At 50.4% G+C, this 24757-nt stretch overlaps 1 protein-coding gene across 1 annotated transcript in view; it reads left to right on the forward strand.

Moving 5' to 3' along the window:
• Window positions 1–24757, forward strand: part of LAMC2 (laminin subunit gamma 2) — a 36443-nt gene that overhangs the window by 8394 nt on the left and 3292 nt on the right. The window contains exons 2-21 of the mRNA XM_030572320.1: window positions 3585–3773; window positions 7650–7785; window positions 8934–9032; window positions 10257–10393; window positions 11405–11527; window positions 12595–12784; window positions 13402–13514; window positions 13905–14123; window positions 15383–15562; window positions 16441–16686; window positions 17480–17616; window positions 18373–18529; window positions 18983–19188; window positions 19951–20030; window positions 20737–20874; window positions 21921–22065; window positions 22479–22628; window positions 22937–23051; window positions 23516–23715; window positions 24592–24750. Coding sequence (XP_030428180.1) covers window positions 3585–3773; window positions 7650–7785; window positions 8934–9032; window positions 10257–10393; window positions 11405–11527; window positions 12595–12784; window positions 13402–13514; window positions 13905–14123; window positions 15383–15562; window positions 16441–16686; window positions 17480–17616; window positions 18373–18529; window positions 18983–19188; window positions 19951–20030; window positions 20737–20874; window positions 21921–22065; window positions 22479–22628; window positions 22937–23051; window positions 23516–23715; window positions 24592–24750 — 3119 coding nt within the window. The remainder of the gene's footprint in view (window positions 1–3584; window positions 3774–7649; window positions 7786–8933; window positions 9033–10256; window positions 10394–11404; window positions 11528–12594; window positions 12785–13401; window positions 13515–13904; window positions 14124–15382; window positions 15563–16440; window positions 16687–17479; window positions 17617–18372; window positions 18530–18982; window positions 19189–19950; window positions 20031–20736; window positions 20875–21920; window positions 22066–22478; window positions 22629–22936; window positions 23052–23515; window positions 23716–24591; window positions 24751–24757) is intronic.

The raw sequence follows: 24757 nt of genomic DNA on the forward strand, positions 1-24757 counted from the left end.
TGGAGCCTAATTAGCTCTGTCTTTAAACAGAGGAGAGGGTAGGTTAAATGGCACCCAGGAGTCTTAGGCAGAACCCACACTTCCAGGCAGAAACACCTGTCCCCACCCCCTCATTCTCCACCAAAGCCCCTGTTAGTGAGTTCAGTTCGGCTGTTAATCTGGACAGGCTAAGTACAGTTCTGCTGCCCTTTACTCATACAATAAAGGTAACAACATTTCATTACCCCTGCATTCAATTTTTTTTTAATTAAAGCTAATGTTAAAATTGTCTAATATACAGGTTAAGGAAAGCATGTCTATACGTCTTACTAAAGTGATTTGTAACCCAACAGCAGCCAAAATTGATCGCTTGGGCAACACATATGCTCTGTCTGCTGTAATCATAGGTGGAGTAGGTGTGTTCATATACATAAGGTCTGGTCCTGAAGCCTTTTCTCCCCAGCTCGTGGCTAGCAGTCAGGGAAGAGCTCTTTCAGAGCTTGCTTACACAGCAGTAGAGAAGTTCTCAAGCAGCATCCCTGGTAGGCTATTCAGACAATCCATTCTCTGAAGTTCTGTTCCTTAGGGGAAAGCCAGGTCTACACTTGGCAGGATCTGCTGGTATAACGATACTGATATTTTGTACCAGCAAAGCTCTCTTCGTGTGGATGCAGCTTATATTGGCAAAGGGTTTATTACCGCTAGCCAGCCAGAGAGTGAAGGAGGGACCTTGTGTCATTCTGTACAGGAGAGATGCTCAAATGTTGTTATTACTAAATGTCTATAGCCTGACTCAGTGCATCCTGCAGGTTTTTGTGTCTAGGGGAGATGACTGTTCAAGACTGGAAGGTGGTGCAAGTTATTCACAGCCCCAGAGAGAGGCTGTCACATCCATCTGTGTGTGGAAGTGGGGACCATGCAGGGGGGTGGCAGCAGGTACATGTGGCTCTGACAGTAAGCACAGATTTGCAAGAGATCTTAATAAGAAACCCTTCTGAGCTCTGGAATCTCGTTTTGAAGGAGTCATGGAGAAACGAGGCAGGCAGGGACAGTGTGAAGGGAAACAGAAAATTACACATGAGAGAGCATACAGGTACAGACACGTTGCAAGTGATGTCAGTGTCCTCGCTTCAAAGACTGTAGTGGGGTGGGAGGTGCTCTGCACATTACAGGATCAGGCTCTTTATCCCTGGCTGAAGAGATTTCTTTACTTAAAGGGGTTTTGCATGTGAAAATTCCAGAGAACTAGTTGCAACATTACATTAATGATATGGAGTATTTGCCAACAATTACTACATTTGATACGTAAATGGGGGGATATCTCATAGACTCTAGGACTGGAAGGGACCTCGAGAGGTCATCAAGTCCAGTCCCCTGCCCTCATGGCAGGACCAAATACTGTCTAGACCATCCCTGATAGACATCTATCTAACCTACTCTTAAATATCTCCAGCGATGGAGATTCCACAACTTCCCTAGGCAATCTATTCCAGTGTTTAACTACCCTGACAGTTAGGAACTTTTTCCGAATGTCCAACCTAAATCTCCCTTGCTGCAGTTTAAGCCCATTGCTTCTTGTTCTATCATTGGAGGCTAAAGTGAACAAGTTTTCTCCCTCCTCCTGATGACACCCTTTTAGATACCTGAAAACTGCTATCATGTCCCCTCTCAGTCTTCTCTTTTCCAAACTAAACAAACCCAATTCCTTCAGCCTTCCTTCATAGGTCATGTTCTCAAGACCTTTAATCATTCTTGTTGCTCTTCTCTGGACCCTCTCCAATTTCTCCACATATTTCTTGAAATGCGGTGCCCAGAACTGGACACAATACTCCAGTTGAGGCCTAACCAGCGCAGAGTAAAGCGGAAGAATGACTTCTCGTGTCTTGTTTACAACACACCTGTTAATGCAATCTGCTATCTCCAATGCTGCAGCATCCCTGGCTGGGGACATAGCAGCACTGGGGTTCCCTAGGCTGCAGCTGTCCCCCTCTCTCTCACCGTGGCCCATGTACTGTTGCATATTGAGTTGGGCTCCACACGGACTCAGTGGCTGAGTTGAAGCAAGGAGGAGGTGAGTCTGGCAGGATGGAGGTAGGTCTCAGCAGTGAGATGCTGCTGAGTACAATCATCAGGGAGCAGCAGGCTGCTGTGTGGTGGAGAGGATGAGATCAGCTCTGGTTGGTTTGGCAGTGCTAGCAGGCCCAGGGTTGAGCTGATGTGTGCGGCTGTCTCAGGTGTTTGGAATTCCGGTCGTGTCTGAACCTGGCGGTGTGTGCTGGCAGCCAGCTGGGGCAAACGTACAGCTGCTGCTGCCAGGGGCTCCCAGGATTCCTACTGCTAATCTCCGATCACAGGAGTGTTTGGATGCTAATGGGTGTGTGAGTGCAGGGAACAATTTCTGAACACACCATTCTTCCCAGCTGTCCTTATCGGGTGATGTCTCTCCCTGTTAATCAGCACACTCGGACATGCAGACCAGCTGTGCCCTGGCCTCAGCCCAGTTTCCTTTTGCACCCAGTGCTCCCCCTGCAGCAGCCAGCCCTGGCCAGTGGCTGCAATAGGTCAGCAAGCTGTTCCAGGAGGCAGGGCAGCCTTGTGAAGCAGTTGGCCTGCGGGCGTCCCTGAGCGCCGATGTCAGTAACCTAACAGACGCACTGCCAGCCGCTGCCCTGGATTCTCAGCACGTTTGGAAGAGCTTATCCAGTCTCTTCCTGTTTGGTGGGCCTGGGGATAGTTGTAGAGTGACATCATCACCGCATGGTGACAGATTTCCAGCTCGGTGGGTGTTTGTCTGTGCAGCGCACTGCGTTCTGTGTGGCCTCTTTCCCTCGCCTCTCTTTCCCCTTTGGTTTGGTTCCTTATTTCCGAGCCTTCACCCCACGTAAAGCACTGAACAAACACAACCTGTTACTTTCTGTTGCAGAGGACTTTGTGCTGGACGTATTTCTGCCATTTTCCCCTTTGTTTCATTGTAAATGGTGATGCTCCCCCTACCCTTTGTATAGACACACGAAATTAGATCAATTACATGAGATTCACTTTCCATTTGCCCTAAATACCTGTCCCTTTTGCTCTCTCAGGAAGTCTGGACAATGGGACACAGGCTCAGCTCGTGTAAACCTGCATCGCCCCACTGACCTACAAGGAGAGACTCCAAATCACAGAGGCTCAGAATCTGGCTGCGTGTGTGATTGGTGGTGTTCAAATACAGCCAAACTGAAGGGCGGGCTGGGGGGAGAATATTTCTTTTAAATTTGTTGTGATCCCAGCCCAACAGCCCTCTGCACTGTGAGCGCTGCTGTGGTGTCAGACTCCCAGAAGTGACTAACAGACTTTGGCCTCCTACAAAATCTAGCCTCAGGATTTTGCTTTCTTAAGAGAACTTATGGTGGTTCCCAAGAGTCCAAATCACCAAAAGAACCCAACATACCTCACACCAATTGGCATAAACCAGGGGTGGCCAAACCTGAGCTTGTGAGCCACATAGGGCTCTTTACCAGCACGATGTTTGCGCATGAAAACTTAACCTCCAAACCTGACCTCTTGTGTGGAAGAGCAACTGAGGTCCCTCTGTTTAACTGTGGCCATCTCCTCTGTTCTTTCAGTCTGTGACTGCAATGGGAAGTCCAGTCAGTGCATCTTTGACAGGGACCTGCTCCGAGAAACAGGAAATGGGTACCGTTGCCTCAACTGCATTGACAACACCGATGGCATTCACTGCGAGAGGTGCAAGGAGGAGTTCTATCGCCAGCGGGATGGAGAAAGCTGTCTGCCCTGTAACTGCAGTCCCAGAGGTACCTGAGCAGCTAGATGGGGATACAGGAGGAGGTGGGAGGCACTTCAGAGGGGGGAAGGGATTGCCCCTAGGGAGGGGGCCTGGGCTAGAAGTGATTCAATCCAACAGCTGTCTTGAAGCTGCTATGAATTGCCAATTAAAATGATTCTTGCCTGATTCTGGTGGATTAAATTGAATGGATCCTTAGCCACATCTCTCCCAAACTCTATCTGTTATGGTGAGTGCTGGCTGGGTTGTGGGAAGAAGGGACAGTTTGCCCTGGGCCCCCCTTTTGAGAGGGCCCCCAAACTGAATGGCACTGAGACCTAGCATACGGGGATGCAGCGCCATTTGGGTTTGGAGGGTGGCCGGGCCACACCTGAGTGATGCTGCCTCCCTCAAATTTGGCCTGCTGCCCCTCCATCGTAATGTCATGACTTAGGGGCTGCCAGGCCAAACCTGAGTGGTGCTGCACTCCTGTGTGCCAAGATGCAACACCCATGTGACAGGAGCTGCTGCTGCAGGGTGAGCGCAGGGTGTGGTGGCTCGATTTCAGATTTTGCCCCCGGCCCTTGAAAAGCTCTGTGTGGCCAGATGCTGCTGGGATGGTCACGCTGCCGGAGTCTCCATTGTCATCAGCACGGCAATGCTCCGAGGCAGCTCATGCTGCTGAAATCCTCCCTTAGGTTGTGTACAGTGTCACTGCACTAACAACTTCCTCGCCAACCCTTTCCAGAGGGAGGGAGAGGGGGAAGGAGTGGGTCCCACCTACTGCAGCAAGCTGTGTCTTGCAATGGCTGCCCTCCCTGCAGTGCCTTTCCCTTGTAACATTTTAATAATATGGTGGTATAACCCTGGAGGCCAGCGCGAGGCGTTCTGCGGGCATGGCTCACGGATAGCAAATGTTCTAAATTAGTTCATCTGAGCACATCCAGGCCAGCCTGTTCAAGTCCGGCGAATGAATATGAGCTCTTGCCTGTTCAGATCCAACAGATCTAGAGAAATTTGTAGTGAGGGTTCAGAACAACCCAGAAGAACCCATGCTGCAGCCTTAGCTGGGCTGCCGTCACAATGTGATGGCTTAGACAGCACTAATTCATTGTTCGCTTCAGGCTGGGTTGGCTGAACTTTGTGGCTATAACCTGAATTGGAATCTAAACCTCTGCCATGGATTAAGAGATTGCAGATGGAGAAAGAAGGATTTAGTGAGAGAAGCTCAGCCTTACAAGGCACTTAACCTTTGCAAAAAAACCACATAGCCTGGGGTTAGGTTGCTACTCAGTGAGTCATGCAAGTTCATCACCCTTTAGAAATTTCATTGAGAACATAGATCTGGTGGAAAGCTTTGGGGTTTGGCTCCGGGACAGGCCTGGCATTCAAAGAGCACACAAGATAGCAGGCTGCTTAATAGAGTGAAACCGGAGCTTTTGGCTTCACCATCCCCTCTTCTCTTTACCATCTGCACTATGTTAAAGGCTCTTGTCATTTTTAGTGAGTGGTATACCCTAAAACCAAGACTGTCAGGAAGCACAGGCATATCCTGTGAGTGGCAGGAGTAGGGGATGCAGACCCATGTGCTAAATTGCATTTGTCATTGCATGCACCACTTGTGCACTCTGCGCAGTATTCCATCTCTGCTGGACAGGTGCTTTGAGGATTCCAAACCGCTGAGCAGCTCCAAACAGCTGCTGGTTCTTAAACTCAGCCTACCACCGAAATATGTCCTTCACGTCCACTTTTAACTGTCACGCTTGCTCTCAGCCTGCCAGTCAACTAGGAGTGGAACCTGTCCCCACTCCGTTAAAGGTTTGAACTCAGCAGGCTGAGGGTGATCAAAAGGTAAGACCATCTGATTGCTGTGCAGAGGTCTATATGAAATGCATTTGCTGGCCTTTGTCCAGATCCCAGAGGACAGGTATCCACATCACAAAGGATCTTAGCCAAAGCCCTGGACCTCAGTGAGCCTTGAGCCAGGTCCACAGCTGCCCCACATTTTGAAGTAATTGGTGTTCTCGCAAGAGGCTGAGGATCAGGAGCGGTGCCAGGGTTTTTGGCGCCCTAGGCGCAGGGCTGGCTCTAGCCATTTCGCCGCCCCAAGCTCTGCCGCTCGCTGGTCCCGCGGCTCCAGTAGACCTGCCACAGGTGTGCCTGCGGATGATCCACTGGAGCTGCAGGACCAGCAGACCCTCTGCAGGGATGCCTGCGGGAGGTCCACTGGAGCCACCAGCCGCCCTCCCGCGCTCCTGGTTGGAGTCGGCCCTGCCCAGGCGGGGGTCCTTCCCGCACTCCTGGCTGGCAGCAATTCGGCTGTGTGGGGGGGGTCCTTCCGAGCTCCCGGTCTTCGGGGCACTTCGGCGGCGGGTCCCGGAGTGAGTGAAGGACCAGACGCGGAATTGCCGCCGAAGACCTGGAGCGCAGAAGGACCCCCTGCCACTGAATTGCCGCCCCCCCCCAAATCCTGCGGTCGCCTAAATGGAAGCGCCAGCCCTGCTGAGGATTGACTAGGCCATAGAGGTGTAAGCATAGTTCTGTTCCCAAGTGTGAAGTACCATGTCTGGGGGTGGGTGGCAATGTACAGACGCTCACCAGGCTGCTGTACCTGTTCTGTGGATAAATAGAAGACTTCAGTCACCAAAGTTGTAGCCTGCTACCTCCCCCCAGCACTGCCACTTTAAAAGAGGAAATAGTAGATGAACCACACACAGCGTAAATGCCCTCGATGCTGTTTACAGCGCACTGACCCATGGCAGCTCATTCTTGTGACAAGAGATGGGCTTAATGGCTTTGATGTCCTGGAGGGAATCCCAGCAGAGGTGTTCTCCTTGTTGCAGTTACATGGCAGGGATGTCTGTTGCTTGTCTAGTTCTGGTGGTAATAGCCAATTATCTGTGTGCAGAAAATACCTGCATTTCTTAAATGCTACAGACACGCTGTACATGTCAATGAAACTCTGCACACGTCCGTTGTCCACAAACACAGAAATCAAGTAGTCTCTAGAACCATTCGTTAACACTGAATAGAAATGCACAGAGGTTTTCTTCTGTTTGTTGGCTGGTTTAAATTCTAGGACTGAAAATATCTACTCCTTCGATTGCTCCCATGTACTGTATTCTAACAGGAATGGAAACCAGTGCATGAGAGCACACTGTGAATATGGCAGTGTGAATGTGAATCTGTTCTCTGCTGTAGTCTGTCTCCCTGTCGCTCAGGCAGGCAGGACAGGAGGTTAGCTGGGAATAGAGACAGCCAGTTCAGGAAGATGGTATGACTTGATGTCATATGGGCAAGCGTGGAAACAATTTTGGTCCAGAGCCTCAACCGATATAAAATTGGTGCAGCTGCATTGAAGTCAATGGAATTACATCAATTTACATCAGTTTGTGATCTGACTCAGATATAAAGCAGATAGCCGCAGATTTGCAGGGCTTTAGATATAAAATTTGGATCTGCATCCATCCACGATCCGCAGACGTGGTCTATGGATAGCCACAGATTTGCAAGGCTCTGCTCCTGGAGGGAATTAGCAGCAGGGGCAATGGAGATATTAAAACGAAAGCACCTGCCTTCAGCCAGTTACCTTGGATATCCCCAATATGGGGGAATTGATTATACAATAGTACAGGGGTGGCCAAAATGTGGCTTGGGATGCACATGCAGCTCATTTACAGTAAAAGTGCTGCTCACGGCCCCCCATGCTCCAAGTTTGGCCACCCCTGCAATAGTACATGATAAATAGTGAGATTTGTCTCAAATTAGATTTTTTTCCCCCCTCATATTTTTCCGAAGGGCCTCAGTGGGTGTTAAATTCCTTCAGGAGTGTTCTCAATCTGAGATAACCAGAGACAACACAGTGACGGTGAGACTATTGAATTCTCTGCTTCTCCTCTTCCCATAGGCTCTCTTGGCCTGCAGTGTGATAACTACGGCCGGTGCAGCTGCAAACCCGGTGTGATGGGTGATAAGTGTGACCGGTGCCAGTGGGGGTTCCATTCCTTCTCAGAGGCTGGGTGCCAGGCAGGCGAACAAGTGTCGTAAGTACCTGATAGGAGCTATGCAGGCTGGACTATCCTCTCCAGAGCTTTTCAAGCTTTGTGTGGAGCCTGTGGTAACTGGAGACAATTTGTTCATGGGCACTGTGCACAGGTAGCATGGTATGGTAGTTTCATTCCCCTTCCTAGTGATGGGATACGAAGTATAGGCTTCTCTCTGATCCTTACTCCTAACACGGTGACCATTGCCATTCTAGAAGTGGCCATGAGGACAGAAAGTGAAGTGCTCATTAATAACACTCCAGTGCATCTCCATGCAGAGCTCATGCCCTAACATGTCCCCCTCCCAGAGGTGAAATGCGCCATATCTTCACACATTCTGGCAGTTCACGTCCTGCAGTTGCTTATCTACTCTTATCCCGATTCATCTGGAGTACTGAAATTCTAAGACAACACATTCAAAGCTGATGGAAAGAGATGCTTGGACACAGTGCACAATTAATCCGTGGAACTCTCTGCCACATGATATTGCAGAAGCCACAAATTTAAGTGTTCAAAAAAGTGTAGTCATTTATTTGCACAATGAGAACATGAACAGTTACAATAAATAAATAAAACAAAACAAACCCTGCCTACGGGTGTGCTGCATATCACTTAGCATAATGGAGTGCCAGTCCTGAGTAGAGTACTGTGACACTACCACATGCAAATAAATAAAACAGGGACATAATGGCTCATGATCCTAGGCACAACCCAGACTTGAAGAGACAGGAGTTAGGAAGGACCTGCCCCCATGGACAGGTTAATCCAGAATTATCCTTATGGGGTTTCTTGCATCTTCCTCTCACACGTCTGGTGCTGGCTACTGTCAGAGACAGGGTGCTGGACCTCAGATCTAATCCAATGTGGAGAGAGTTCTCAACCTGGAGGTGTGAACAAATATCAGGAGCAGCGACCAGCCTGCTGTGTCTATATTAAGCAGGAGGGGGTCCCCACTAGAGAGGGGGCATGGCTGAGAACCATTGCAGTATGGCAATTCCTGTGTTTCTAAAACATCACCGTGTACCACTGTTGGTGGACCAGCCAGGCTGGACCATTTACTAGCTGTGTATACCAAGCTGTTTACATATGCCTGCGGCAGTGATTGAGCTGACCGGAAATCAATCCAGGACGCTTTCTTTCCGTCTCAGGAGTGCTCAGTGTGACTGCGATCCAGCCGGTAGCGCGGGGCATTGTGTTTCAGGTCGCTGCGTCTGCAAGGCAAGTGTCTCGGGAGAGCGATGTGACAGGTATGTGCATGAGCCCTTCGCTTCTACAGAGCAGGCTTTAAAGGGCCCCTTCCAAATACAGACTGCAGACCCAGAGGTGGCTAGGGGGAAGGGAGGGGGGAGGAAGTGGGGGTGTGAGCCACCTCCACAGGCTGCGATTTCTAGTCCCAAAGCCTGTTTCCCCTCATGCTTCCCAGAGCCCAGCTATGCCCTTTGCCCTCAGACTGGAGTGCCAGACCTTTTGCTTTCAAGGGGCTGCCACTAGGCCCAAAGCCTTGTGTGGTTCCCATTGGCCTTTCCCTTTGTGAGGATACCCAGCATCTCTCTGCCCAGGTGCCAGGTCACAGAGTAACCTGGAGGCGTGGCAATAGCATCAACTGACACAAACAGGAGCAGGGCACTGACTGAACAGCAGAGCCTAAGTCATGAAGTGCCTCTGGATGAGTTCTTCAGAGCCAGTTGCACCATCACACACCCAGCAGGGAGCTGTTGTTCCTCCCAGCCCTCTGGAGCAGAGCCATGTCCAGGCAGGTGAAGCTGCATAGCAAGATCCGCCCCAGACCTGCTACAGTACATTCCTCCAGTACATGCTGTGCTCTAAAGCTGCTCTTGTGTGGGATGGAGAGGGGCAGAGGGCCGGCGGGGGAGTCCACCCCAGAGATGGTGAATCACACTTGTTTATGAAGCCTTTACACAGGGGCTAGTTTTCGCAAGCACCCACAAGTGGAGCCAAAGAGCTCAGCACCCAGCATGTGCTTTAGAAATTCTGGTCCGTAATGGGGGTTCTTGAGCTCTTTAATATATGGCCGATGTTGGGCCTTTGGGAAGGAAACTGCTTGTGGCTCTTTAGCAGCTGTTTGGACAATAGCTGGTTGGTGCTGGGGGAGGGGTTGTGGTGGAGGACTGTGAGAGAACTTGCACACGGCTAGTTTGAAGTACCTTCTCTGCAGCTCAGTTATTCCTGGCAGTATTGAGCACAAAAGGACAGTGAGTGACCCTCTGGCTGTAACCTCTGCCCGTAACCAATGCCCAGAGACAGATACACGTGCTGACAGCTGCACTCAGAGCCATCAGCCTTCAGGTGGTCAGTGGGTGCTTTGGGCTGGTTGGGTTTCATGGGTGTATACAAGGAGGCTCACCCCACAAGCAGGTGAGGTGGAGCACAATGTGTGTGACACTGGGTGTTCTGTGCTGATGTGAAATGTCCCGTAAAGCCCAGTGGATTGATGCATTCTCTTTTGGCAGGTGCAAGCAGGGCTACTATCATCTGGAAGCAGGAAACCCCGAGGGATGTTCCCAGTGCTTCTGCTATGGCCACTCGGCCATGTGCGCTAGTGCAGAAAATTACAACATCTATAAAATTACTTCCACCTTCCAGCAAGGTAAAACCTCCCGCTCTGTCCCCATGTTTGTATTACTGCATTACCTTCCAAGAGTGTTTGCACCTTTGTGTATGCTGCCTGCTGGGTGGCTGTGGGTCTGTTACCTTCTGCTCTACGGTGTGTGTGTGAATCTTCCTTTCACATGATGTTCCCTGGTGGGGATGGAGAGAGTGAAAATCATCCTGCTAGACCAACCTATCACACGGTGACCAGTTCTCAGTGATCGCTCAGCCTCCTTTCCAGCCAGCCAGCTATCTTCTTTCATTCCATGGCAAGCCTGATGAATTTTTCTTCCTTCTGTGGATATGTGTTTTACTTAAGTGCATAGAGAGCAGCACTTGAGACAAATGCAGATATTCAGCTTTCTACTCATGGATGCCATTGTCACCTCTCAGATATGCATTATGCTGTGGGGGGAGGGCAGCCAGTGGCTTGTTTTTAAAGAAATCAGCGGGCCAGATCCCCAGCTGGGGAAATCAGCACACTACACGGATGTACACCCGCTGAGGATCTGTTGCGGGGTGCGTATTTATTAAATAGCAGAAGCCTTTTATTCAGAGTAGTTTCTAATTCAGTTGTGTGTCCTCTTCGCTCTCATCAGAGCGCCATGTGGCTAGCAGTTCTGACCTCCCAGCCGCTCAAGCTTCCCTTTACAGCATTTACTCATGGACTGATTTGCAGATCATGGAAAGCTGTGTCTGAGAACACCAAGTCCATCTAATTCCATCTTCCTGCTCTTTGGCACATGATCCCTGCTGTGAGCAAGGATATCTCCAGTCAGAGACAACTGGCGTACGAGGACCTTGACTGGTGACTGTGGTCAAGGTGGTCACTAATGTACGGCATGAGGAAATGGGTAGCGTTGGCCAGACTGCTGCCCTGGGGAGAGGCAAGGGAGAGTGGAAGTGTGCAGGGCAGAAATGATTGATTATAAATGACCTTCTGACTGCCTTTCCTTTGCTTCTGTTTCCTGGCTCTGATGGCTGCAAACTGTTTTATTTTCCCTTCTAGATTCTGAGGGCTGGAGAGGAGTGTATGTGAATGGGTCCCCTGTACAGCTCCAGTGGTCTCCCCGCCATCGGGATGTGTTTGTCACAGCCAGGCAATCAGAGCCCACCTATTTCCTGGCGCCGGGTATGGAAGTGTGCAGAATGTGGGAGACGTGTGTAGGGAAGCAGCCAAAAGAGGAAGCGCCATATAAAGCAACCAAGCTCTGCAAAGCTGTGCTCAGTGCATAGCACAGATGTGATCTCACAGACCCCTCTCCTTCATGCTGCTGTGCTTGCACCTGTCACGCCCGGGAAATCTAGCTAGAAAAACACCCTAGAATAATACTGACTTGCTCAGTCTCATGCCACCTGCTGGCTTGCTGTTGCTGTGATTGGATAATTAATACTGATTGACAAAGGGGGGCTTCCCTTTTTCATGACTCTGTGGTGGGAGATATTGGTTTTTGAGAGGGAATATGCCAATTGCACTGCGGAAGGAGTGGGTTTCCTGGTGTTCATCTACTGGCTCTCCCTGTCTCTGGCATGACCGTGTGAGCTAGCAGGGCCTGACATGAAGGAAGAGGGGTGGGGCCTAGACAGCCCTCTCTGGTCTGGGGATCATAGACTATCAGGGTTGGAAGAGACCTCAGGAGGTCATCTAGTCCACCCCCCTGCTCAAAGCAGGACCAATCCCCAACTAAATCATCCCAGCCAGGACTTTGTCAAGCCTGACCTTAAAAACCTTTAAGGATGGAGATTCCACCACCTCCCTGGGTAACCTATTCCAGTGCTTCACCACCCTTCTAGTAAAAAAGTTTTTTCCTAATATCCAACCTAAACCTCTCCCCCACTGCAACTTGAGACTATTACATTTGATGGAGAGAGGGCAGGCAGTAATGCAAGGGGGATGCAGGAGCGTTTTTCAAATATGAGGGAGTTTGGATGCTCTTTACCGGGGCCTAGAGTGAGTTTCAGCAGCAGGGGGTTGGACTTGCCACTGGAGAGTCGGTAAATGCCGGATCCCCAGATTCATCACTCAGGCTGGTGGTGGGCATCACAGCAGATGGGATACTGGGACCTTCCAAAGTGTGGGCTCCTGGGTAGCCCCATGCATGACATGTGCCTGGGGCCAGCCCCAGGAATTAAGACTTCCTAATGGGAGGATTTGACCCTTTAACCTTCTCCCTCTGGGTCTCTTATGTCCCTTCACAGCCCGATTTCTTGGGAACCAGCAGGTGAGCTATGGCCAGACTCTGTCCTTTGATTATCGCATGGACCGAGGGGGTCGTCGTCCTTCTCCCCAGGATGTGGTCCTGGAAGGAGCTGGCCTACGAGTCACTGCCTCCCTCGTGCCTCATGGGAAGATGCTGCCCTGTGGGATCAGCAAAACATATACGTTCAGGTAAAACAGGAGGGTGTTGGGGCTCTCTCACCTCTCAGCGACTGCAGAGCAGCTGCCTAGTGATCCAGTGCCAAAGATGTGCCATAATCACTGAGGTTTCTGGATAGTCCAGCTGCCAGACCCACCCTAACTAGGTAGATTCCCTGTGCTCTAGTGTGTTGCACCCTTCACAACCAGAGGAGGCTGCAGTTCAGTTCCCAGTGCATGAGACTATCCATCCCTGGGGAGGTGGGAGGCCTGGCACTTAGTCTGTGGGACCCCAGGCCTTCCATAAGCAAGAGAGGCTGGAGTTGTTGATTCCTAGTGTGCTAGTGAGTCGGTCTATCTGCAGTGGTGAGGGTGACACTCCTGTTCATAGTTTGGGCTGGATGCTTTCCCTGCCACTGCAGCTCACCCTGCTTCTTGCCTCAAGGTGCTGTGGGGTTGACTGCATAAGGAGGAATCATAGGTGTCCCCCTATCAGGGCTCCATGCTGGTCTTTGTCCCATGTCAGTAACGCTCTGCTAATCATAGGCGCCCGGGTTCCTTCTGTTTTGATGGGAGTTTGGAAAGAGCCGACAGCAAGACGCTCTTCAATTTATTCCTTGTTCTCAATTTCTTTCACTTCCGATATGCAGACTGGACGAGCACCCGCGCAGTGGATGGAGCCCCAAGCTGAGTTACTTTGAGTATCGCAGGTTACTCGGCAACCTGACGGCCCTTTGGATCCGAGCCACGTATGGAGAATACAGTGAGTGTGGGGGAGGGTTGGGACCTGGGGAGAGCATCACATAACACTTGTCATCTTCAAAACACTGTATTAAGCCTCACAGCACCCTGCAAAGTGGATAAATCTTGCATGCCACTTACAGATGAGAAAACTGAGGCACAGACCAGTTAAGTGACTTGCCCAAGGCCATGCAATGAGTCAGTGGCAGAGTTGGAAACAGGAGAGACTCCACTCCGAGTTCCTTGCATAACCACTGCACACATTGTCTGGCAATGAGTTCAGTTTGCACAGAAAACACCCGCTAGTCTCTGATGCAGACACAGTCTTTAGAATGCCCATTGTCATGGCCCTGGGGAGCAGTTCAGGGTGCAGCTGCTGGCTGTAAATGTAATGTGTTGTCTCCTCCATCAGGCACTGGGTACATCGATAATGTCACCCTGGTTTCTGCACAGCTGACCTCTGGAGCCCCAGCATCCTGGGTGGAACAATGTGTGTGTCCTGCTGGCTATCAGGGGCAGTTCTGTGAACGTTGTGCTCCTGGGTACAAGAGAGATGCTTCCAACCTTGGGCCTTTCAGCACTTGTGTGCTATGTAACTGCCAGGGGGGAGGAAACTGCGATCCAGACACTGGTAAGGAAAACCAAAACCATAACCATAGCCAAGGACTGCTGGGTGCTGCCGGGGGTGCCTGTGCACTGTGGATAGAACTGGGGGAAGGGAGGTGTTGCTGCATGACGGGCACCAGGGTTATAGGTGAGGCTGCTGGGTGATAGGAATGCTACCAGGCAAACCACTCCCAGAAATATAGGCACGACAGTTTTGCTTTGAAAAATGCAGTTTCATCAAAATCTTAATGTTTGGTAGGAACCTCTCAATTTCGATTAAACTTTCAACAGGGAAAATTTTGTTTTGTTTTGTTTTGATGTTGAACCATTTTGTTTGGACTTTTATATGCTATTAAAACATTAATTTTAATAGTAGATCCAATGTACCTGTATTTAATATTTTAAAATAAAAACCCACATAGAATCAATTGAAATCATAAAGCCGACGCTTTTTACTTTATCAAAGCTTCATGTTTTTCCCTAGTTGAAACGGTGCATTTCAACAGTCCTGAATTTGAAGTTTTCAGAATTTTTATTCTGTGGGAAGTTTTAACGTTGCGGCTCTTCATTCCAATTCAGAATGCAAGCCGAGTTTGGAATGTTAGAAATTCCAACAGAACGGAAATTCCAGTCTCCCAACCAGCTTTTGTCGTAAGCTTGCAGAAGATAAAACTGGGTGATGGGCAAGGTGCTGAGTAACAGGAAAAAATGCTGGATTCTGGGCAGTGGTGTCAAGTGCCTGGTACACATGCCTATGTCTTTATCAGGAATATCTTATGCTCCATGAAGCTCTTTGTGTTCTGTCTAGGTGCAGAACTCTGATTGTTACAGTCAGTTCTAAGGGCTGGACTTATACTTACATAGCCCGAGTGTCTAGGCCTGAGAGCTAGCTGTCTAGATATGGAGCATCATAACATGATAGCCTGTTATTGACTGGAGGAGTGAACGTTGCCTCAAGTTACGAAGGACTGTGTTGAGTTATGGAGGAGAGGAATGGTGCCAAGTCTCACACATGCTGCAGAGGGGTTGCCAAGTTATAATGAATGGTGCCAGGCTGCAGATAGCAATGTTGGGTTGTGAGGAAAATTGTTCTAGGTGGTTCACTGCTCGGTTACAGGCAGGTGCTGACTCACATAGGACAGTGCAGGTGGTAGGAGGTGGCCTGGGGTTATGGGGAAGGGTCTTTTCTTACATGTACAGTGGCAGTGCCAGGCTGTCGTGGCCTGCACCAGAATATAGGCCAGATCTGCACTGGCTGTTGATACCTTTTTGTGTCTTTCCCAGGAGACTGCTATTCAGGAGATGAAAACATGGACCCCAACGCCAACTGTCCATTTGGTTTCTACAGGGACCCCTGGAATCTGCAGAGCTGCCAGCTGTGCCCTTGTAGAAATGGCCAGGGCTGCTCAGTGGCGCCAGGGAGAAAGGAAGTCATTTGCAATAACTGCCCTCTGGGAGTCACTGGTAATGGCCTCCCTCTGGTTTATCTGGAGATTTGTTTCCTTTCTAGGGTCCTTCCAGTCTCCTGCAGGACAGCAGGATAGGAAAGGGGGGGTGTTGAAAGAGTTACCCTGTCCTTTTCCATTGATTATTACATGTATTCCCAGAGAAGCCCTAAGATCTCTCCCTAGCCCCTGGTTAGTACAGAGTGGGGTTGTGATGGCTGCAGTGTGATTGTGTTTATACAGCCTGGCTATCTGATCTGTCCCCTACTCTACCTCTCTGTTGTTCTTTATTCTATGTATTCCCAGTAGCACGGAGCGGCCCCAGCTGAGATCAGGATCCTGTTGTGCTAGCTGCTGTACAAATGCACAGTGAGAGACAGACCCTGCCCCTAGAGCGCTCACACTGAAAAGACAAGGGGGCGCTGGGGGGAAAGAGGCACAGTGAGATGAAGTGCCTGGGTCAAGGTCACACAGCAGGGCAGTGGCAGAGCCATGAGCAGATCCCAGATCTCCTCAGTCCCAGTGCAGTGCCCCTGTTGGTCAGAACAGGCTCCCTCTCAAGATACCACTGCCTACGGTTCCTTCCTATCCCTGGAGAGAGTTTGTCAATCCCCTTCTCATCCCTCATCTGGGATGGAGGGTGACTTGCTTTCTGGGATGTTTTGGGTCAAAGGCACAATGGAGCTAAATCCACTTCTCCTAACTGTACAAGGAGGGTGAGTTCCCCTCCCCAAGAACGGAGCCGAGATTGTGAAATTCATTGCCCAGCAGGGCGTAGTGCCTGTGTCCGCCAGCAGGAGGGGGAGGGCAGTGTTAGATGGGGTTTGGCCACTGCTTTGGGGCCCTGTAGTTCTGGAGGGCAACTGACCCCTGTCTTGTTTGTGTCTCCCTCCCCAGGCGCTAACTGTGAACGCTGTGCTGATGGCTATTTTGGAAACCCCTTGGGTGACAATGGCCATGTGAGACCCTGCCAGCCCTGCCAGTGTAACAATAATGTTGATCCCAGTGCTGTGGGGAACTGTAACCGGCTGACGGGTGAATGCCTGAAATGCCTTTATAACACGGCTGGCTTCGCCTGTGACCAGTGCAGGGACGGGTTCTTTGGGAACCCCTTAGCCCTCAACCCAGCAGAAAAGTGTCAAGGTAGGAGTATAAGCTGGAGTGTGCACCTGTGAGAGTGCAATTGGACAGTGTATTTGGACAGAGAATGGACTCACAAACCTGGTACTAAGGTTGTGATGTGCTTTCATAGCACCTTTCATTTTAAGGGGTCCCAGACAGCTTTTCACATGCTCTGTACAACAACATTACACATTATTATCAGCAACATTACACATTATTTTAGGACAAGTCCGTAATACTGTGTCCAGCTGAAACCCTGGGGAGAATTTTAGGTAGCTGGAATATAGTGGCTAGGCCACAAGCCTGAACTCCACATATTAGGTCTCATTAAAAAAAAAAAAGGCCGAGGGTGGGGAGTTCCAGCAGTACCTTATTAGCACAGTGCTGATTCAGAGGCAAAAGATAAATAACCAGCACAGCTCCTTGTAGCACCACTGGTTTTCCTTGGAGGTTCCCCATGCGCGTACAAACCAGGCCTGAACTCCTTCAATATGGAGTTATGGATATTCGGAGGCAGTCAGCATTCAGGGGAACAGTGACTCAAGCAGCAGGGTAGGGTGGAGTTCATTGGTCTCTGTTTAGCCCAGAATGGGAGGTGGGCACTGGGCAGAGAGGTCGGTCAGGATGTAGGTTGTTGTGCATCTTTGAAAAACAGTGCAGAAGCAGAAGTGTGAGACCCCCGCAGAGGCAGACGGGAAGATGTTCTGGTGAGGACAGACGTGTTTTAATGAGAGTTGCTGTGTTTCCTTACGCTCTTTGGTTCTCAGTATTGATCTGATTTGTGGCTCCTTCCAACCCTTTGCTTTCTCTACAGCCTGTAACTGCAATTCGGTAGGTTCTGACCCCCTGAAGTGCAGAAGTGATGGGAGCTGTGTTTGCAAGCCAGGATTTGAGGGACCCAACTGTGAGCACACACAGTGCCCAGCCTGCTACAGCCATGTGAAAACACAGGTAAGTTTCTCTGTCAGCTGGATGCCCATGACCATGGTATCTGAGCTGGACTTACCTGCCAACTCTGCCTGACATCACTTCTCCAGCAAAAGATTTCAGTGATAATTCCCTCTCCTCACCCTGCACTAATTTCTTTGCATTTCTATCACATTGAACCCAGTAGTTGCCAAGGCTAATCCACAGATGAGGCTCAGCAAATGCTCCTTTCCAGATACAAAGGAAATTAACCACCCATGCCCTGAGAGCTCAGATAGGCCCAGAAATATAGATCCCCTCTCCCTAAGAAACAGCTCCATGCAGACTTAGGGACCACACTGACAGACTTTCAGCTCTGCTCTGTGGAGAGTGAGGGGGGAGAAGCAGGACGCGGCGGAGGTGTCCCAATATTTCATCTCTCTCATCTGGTCACCCTATTGGTTAGCTTCTTGCTGCTAATTACGCTCCCTCCAGGAGAGGTTTGGAGCACTTTGCCCAGGCTGTGTGGGGGAGCTTACACTGCCTGGTCTGTCAGTAGAGGATTTCAGCCGTCAGGGCTGTTAATCTGCCGTTTTAATCAGAATTAACATTCGCTAAAAGGGCTCTTTGTCCAAGTAACTCTTCCAGATTGTGCTGGGTTCTCTACTTCTCACAAATCCTGGGGCATCTCTTCTTCCCACCTCCTAGTGTCTGTGAACCTGGCCCAAGCCCTTGTCTCTTTGCCTCTGTAACCCATGTTTCTCAGCCACTTGCTGACCCCATGGCCTGCCTTGGTTTCAGGTGGATCAGTACTTGCAGCAGCTGCAGCATCTGGAGGTTCTTGTGTCTCGGCTGCAGCTTGGCAGTGGGGCAGGGGCCAATGAGGAGCTGGAGGGGAAGATGCAACAGGCTGAGGAGACTCTGCGTGAAATCCTGAGAGAAACTCTGAGTTTACAAGGTAATGCCAGGCACCTCCCCTTGGATGGGGTTGGAGAGACAGCAGAGGGGCTCCTGGAGGCTCAATGCAGTGAAAGGAACCAATGCTAGATACTGGAGTGCAGGGCAAGGCGTGCAGTTCTGAACCATGCACTTCAGAGATAAAATTCTGGGACAGGCTTTCCCCTCTTCCCACACCCAACTATACAGATGGGGGGTGCAGTCTTGGACAACCCCCCGACTGCTGGTACAGTATGAGTATGAGGGGGACACTCTAGGACAGCCCCCAACTGCTGGTGCAGTATGGGGATGGAGGAGGGGACAACACTCTGGGACAGCCCCTCCCCCCCGACTGTAGCATGTCAGAACTGTCTTTTTTCTCCATTGAGCTGTCTGCCTGTTTGTGCTCAGTTCTTGTTTTGTATCCGGCGGCTCCCCTGTAGCACAGTAAATCTCTCTTGGTCTCTCTTGCCAGCCTCTGACAAGTCCCTGGAGAGCCGGATGTCCAAAATGAAGGGACAAGAGTCCAGCTACCAGAGCCGCTTGGCCGACATCAGGGTGATGGTGCAGAGGCTGCAGGTGCTGGGGCATCAGTACCAGGCCCAGGTGCAGGACATTAGGAGGCTGATTGAGAAAGCCCATTTGGACCTGGGGCAAAGCAAAGTGACCCTGAGCGGGCTGGTAAGTTCTCCCCAGCACAGACACTCCAGACCAGCAACATCCCTGGCCACTGCTGCAGAGGCCAGAGGAATCCTCTTCTGCTTACTTCTGTTCCTTTGCTCTCCATGGTGATGTTTTCCCAGCATCCAATGCTGACTCCCTGAGCTCTCCAAACTTCCTGCCTCAAGCCCTTCTCCCACCCCCTCTACTCCCTTCTTCCCTAATCTTCCCCTGCACAGTTCGTGCTACCAAACTAAAAATAGCGTTCTAGACATTATGGCTCAGGCTGGAGCTTGGGCTTTGAAACCTCCCCCTGTCCTTAGGCTCCAAAGCCTGAGCTCCACCCTGAGCTGCAGTGTCTACGCAGCTCTTTTAAGCGCAGTGATGCGAGGTCCCATTTATCAGCCTGTGCTCTGAGACCCAGGCTGTGTCGATGTACCCTGACTAAGGGTGGAAGGAGGTGTCCTGTTTCTCCATAGGCTGCTTCGGTTTTCTTACAGGGATGCTGCAAGTACAGTACACATTATTTTGTGGGTGCAGAGTAACAGGGGAGCTTTGGCCAGCACCTTGCTCTATGATAGGAGTTCATTAGCATTGCTCTTTTACCGGGGTTCAAACAGACGGGAATGGCTGGCTAGGCAAATTTGGGCGCTGTGGCAAAGCTGTGTCTGTGTGATGCACTCTCTTACCTCCAGCCAGTCATTATCAATCCCTCCCTTTTGCCAGCATTAAATCAGAGAGATGGAGAGAAAGACAGTGCAATTCATTTCTCTTTCTCCTCAGAATATTCCAACTTCACACCTCCCTGGCGGGTCAAACAGTTTTTTGATGCTGGCCCAAGAAGCTCTCAGACTAGCAAACAGGTGAGCAGATTGCCGCATCCACTGGCACGTTCTAGGCCATGACTGCCTCTCCCCCAGTCCAGATCTACTGGTAATAGATGCACAACGGGTAAACACTATTGCCAAGAAGCACATATTTTGCAGGGGAGTGGTTCTGTTTCTTAGCTCGCTGAGTTTCCCAGAAAGACCTGCTCTCGTGATGGAGACAAGGTAGATGAGATAATATCTTTTATTGGACTCGCTTCTGTTGGTGAGAGAGACAAGCTTTTGAGCCGGAATCTGTGTGTCTGTGTGTGTATTATATATCTCTAATAAAAGATACCACCTCACCACGAGTGCCAGGTTTATATAATTTTTGGTGTTGCCCCAGAACAGGTCCAAGCATAGCTGTCCTGTCCATAGGATGGACTAGGGAAACAGCCCTGAGCCTCGTACTTCAGAGGGATGTGGGGTCCAGGGCAGCCTGGGGTGCTAGCGCGGGGCCCCCTAATGTGCAGTAAGCCCAAACATTGCTGGAGCTGGGCCCACGTTCCTAAATATTGGTGGAGTATGGGCATCATGGGCCCATATAACTTGCCGCCTATGACCTCACCCACCTTGTCTCTCTAATATCCTGGGACCAACACGGCTACAACTCTGATGACGACCCATCTGAATAAGTAGTGGATGGAGGAAGTGAGGCAGCCTTTGCAGGCCCATGTCTCATGGGAGCCCTTCTGTTTTCCAGCCACGTGCAATCAGCAAATGCCATTGAACAGGCAGTCAGGGCGGCGGTGGATGACTCAGGACAGGCCCTGGAGCTGGTGCGCTCAGCTGTGAGCGGAGGAGGCATCCTGGCTAGCTCTGTGCAAGGGCTGCTGCGAAAGTAGGTTCACAGCACTCGTGTGTTTAGGTCTCCATGGTGGCGGGAGGGGCGAGAAGAGAGTATAGTAAGAAGTGCCTCTAAGAATCCCATTCTCCTTATGAGGTGTCTGTCGGGGGTATACAATTTCCTTTGTGTATTACACACATTTGTGGGGCCAAACTCATCCCTTGAGCAAATCATCCATTGGTGTCAATGATTTCCACCAGGGATGGGTTTGGCTCAGACAGTCTCAGATATAGTAAGCACGGATCTACGCTAGGCTGGTATAACTATGTCGCTCAGGGGTGTGAAAAATCCAACCCCCGAGTGACTCAGTGAAACGGACCTACGCCCTGGTGTAGACAGCGCTAGGTCAATGGGAAAATTCTGCTGTCAACCTAGCTACCACCTTTTGGGAGGTGACTTACCTATGCCAACTGGAGAATCTCTCCCGTCGACGTGGGGGGCGTCTTCACTGATCCACTGCAGCTGCGCAGCTTATGTGTAGATAAGCCCTCAGAGTGATAGTAATAAGGTAACTACAGAGAAGAGCTGCACAGGTGATTTGGGATTGGAGGGGACTGATCTATAGGGATATATGAAAGTGGGATGACCAGGATTTGCAAAGTGCCTATTGATTTTGAGTGCCCAACTTGAGACACCTTAAAGGGGCCTGATTTATAGAAAGAGCTGAGCGCCCACTTCTGAAATTCAGGCCCCTTTAAGGCATCTCATGAGTTTGTTTGCCCATCGTTAGTCCCTTTTGAAAACCTTGACCTGTGTGTGAGCCTGGGTCTGAAGGAGCATGTGACACAGGAGGACCTGCTGCTTTTCACTTCCTGGCTGACATGGTGGGGGAGGCCGTGTTAAATAAAATGAATTGCTCCAGTGTGGGAAATGTACACGATGCTTTGCAAAGATGGAGCCACTGACCAGCTTGCAGACTCGCTGATCTGAGGCAAATGGCCTGGTGACCTGACCCAGCAGGGAGGATCTGGTCTCTGTGTCTCATGGGCTGTTAAACATGAGGCGAGTGTTCTGGCTTACGATGCTTTTCTTTTTGGCAGATATGATGAAGCCAAATTGCTGGCCAGCGAGCTGGAGACTGACACCAGCAGATCTGCCTTGGATGCAGACAGGGCTTATCAGGGCAGCCTGGTGCTCCTCAGCTCCATGTCGCGCTTCTCAAAGATTGACACTGGGTCCTTCCAGGTGAGGATTTCTTGTCTGCTAGACACCAGAGAACCTTGCTGCACTTTATAGATGCAAATCATCGTCTGCCAGCCGTCCCGGTGTCCTGTTGGGAAGGAACTGATATGCTTCTCTCACCTCACTCTGTCCCCGTCTCCTTTCCTCCCATGAGCACAGGGGCTGACAAGTCTTTGCCCATCTTGAGGCTGAATGTAATGGATTCTTAGTCCTGCTAGGTGGCCCATCAGCCTATGGAAAGCCTCACCACCTGCGGCGTCGCATGTTGTCACCCTGCTAAATGTATGTCCCTTTCAGGCCTGCTCCAGTTTCCAAGTGATACCGCTGTGGCAGCCAATCAGTGCTGGGGACCAGGCCTTGCGACTGGCGCCGAGTACCTGTGATCAAAGTAAACTCTTGTTTCCTTGGTGTCTCAGGAGGAGGCAAACCGGCTCAGGCAGGAGGCAGACGCTCTAATGGGCTTGGTGGAGACGTACATGGCAGAATACAGGCGGCTGCAAAGCAACACTAGAACCTGGGAGGAAGAAATCAAACAATTGTTACAGAGTGGGGAAAGCAAGAGGCTGGTAAGATATCATTCCCCATGTTAGTAGGTATCCTGAGAGAGCTGCCATCTCTGTGATCTATACACTACTTTATCCTGTCTGTGTTAAAGAGCAGGAGGTGGGTCAGCAGACAGACTGCAATCCCAGCTCCATTATTCTGTTCATGTGACTCAGACTGGGACGGCCCTTAAGCCTTTTCTGGCAAGCTGTAAATTTAATCTTCCCTGGTGAAATGAAGCTGCCTCAGAGACAGCTTTGGGAACAGGGCTGGGCCTCCTGTGCTCTCTGCTTGATCTGCTGTCTCCTTGTGTCCCTTCGGTTCATTACAGGTTTCGAGTCAGCTGTTGTCCCGCGCCAACCTTGCCAAGAGCAGAGCACAGCAGGCACTGAGTGCTGGCAATGCCACTTTTTATGAAGTTGAACTCATCTTGAAAAATCTCAGAGGTGAGTCTATGGCAAAAGCATCTTACTTCAGCAGCGGTCACCGGTTCCAATCAATTGCTCTGAAATCTCCACATTGCTGTTTCCCTAGCTGCTGATAGTCACAGTATGTTCCATTGCAATGTAACGTATGCCAGGTAATCCCAGTTCCTAGCATCAAAGGTTTAAAGGATCATTCCAGGCAGATCATTTTAACAGTTCCTGAGCTGTGTGACAGTGGAGCAAACCTCCTGGGAATCTTTCTCTTCTGGAGTACATCCACTCACCTGTTTCCCCATTCTCTGACTGTGGACATTCTTCCATGGAATAAGCAGCTCCAGAGGTGCCAGTCTTTCCTAAGCTGAGAGCGAGACTCTGCTTCCAGTAGTCTCTCATTTGTTCCTCCATCAATGAAGCCCATCCCTGACTCTGAGGAATACCCTCTCCCCTCTGGGATCTGATGGGGTTGTGTATTTTTTCCATATTAGGGTTTCACCTGCAGGTAGATGGTAGGAGAAGAGAAGCTGAGGAAGCCATGAGAAGACTCCCTCTCATCAGCAATATGGTCACGAATGCCAATGATAAGACTAGACGAGCAGAAGGCGCCCTGGGCAGTGCTGCTACAGATGCAAAGACAGCCAGAAGCATGGCTGGGGAGGCAAAGGAGATCACTGGTGGTATCCAGCAGGTAAAGGGAAGTCTGGGTTCTTTGATAAGCAGAGCATTGGGGGAATGGCAGGGGTAAGGATGGGGAGTGACAGAAGAAAACGGAGAGAGGTTACTGAGAAGCAGTCATCTTCCTGGGTTAGACACTAACCCAAAGTCCTGTTCAGCTCTCGGTCAACATGAAGGGTGTGAGTTACTTGAATGTATCATGTCAGTGTGTCCTGATAAATGATATGCATAGTCTGAGCCCCAAGTGCAGACCGGAAGGTTTTGTGACACTGGCCTGGCATCAGTGAGACTGCAGGTGGAAGGCGTAATTCCTAGCTCAGCTAGCCCCCCAAGTACATAGCGAGGAGGTGGGACGGGATTGTACTTGGACACTGCGGCTGCACTGTGGCTGTTAGTGTGTTAGCTCGATGAGAACTGGTGCATGTACGTCTACCCCAGTTGGGAATCGCACCTCGCAGCTGCAGCATAGGTGTGCCCAAAGTCGCACACAGTAATTCCATGTCATTAATGTGTCTGAGAGGGTGAGTTCAGGGAGTGGCTGCAAAGCAGAGTAAAGCTCTGCAGAAGGGAAATAAAACTAGCTGGGAAAAGAACATGATGTTGATGCAAGTGGATGAATCCGATATAACTTGGGCCTGATGGGCCCATGTTTCCATGAACTGGGTCATCTTTCTGCCTATTCATCTCTGGTCTGATTTTCAGAGGCGCTAAGGACTAGCAGTCCCGTGCTGAAATCGGTGATGGTTGCGGGTGCATAGCACATCTGAAAATCAAGCCTCTAGTCTGTCTTTTCAAGTGGGTGTTGCCAATGTTTCTCTCTTGAATGAATCCTTGTTGGGCCTTCTTGCCTCTCCGATATCTCCTACTCTTACTGCCTTTTCTTTCTTAGGAGATAAGGCGGTTGAACTTGGAAGCCAACAGGACAGCAGATGAGGTCTTGGCACTGGAGAAAGGAGTCATAACTTTACTGAACGAAGCCAGAGAAGCCGAAAGGGAGCTCACGAGGAAGGCTCTGGAGGTCGATATAGATGCCACCGCTGCACAGAAAGTGAGTT

Source organism: Gopherus evgoodei, chromosome 8 (assembly GCF_007399415.2).
Source record: "Gopherus evgoodei ecotype Sinaloan lineage chromosome 8, rGopEvg1_v1.p, whole genome shotgun sequence".
NCBI lineage: Eukaryota > Metazoa > Chordata > Testudines > Testudinidae > Gopherus > Gopherus evgoodei.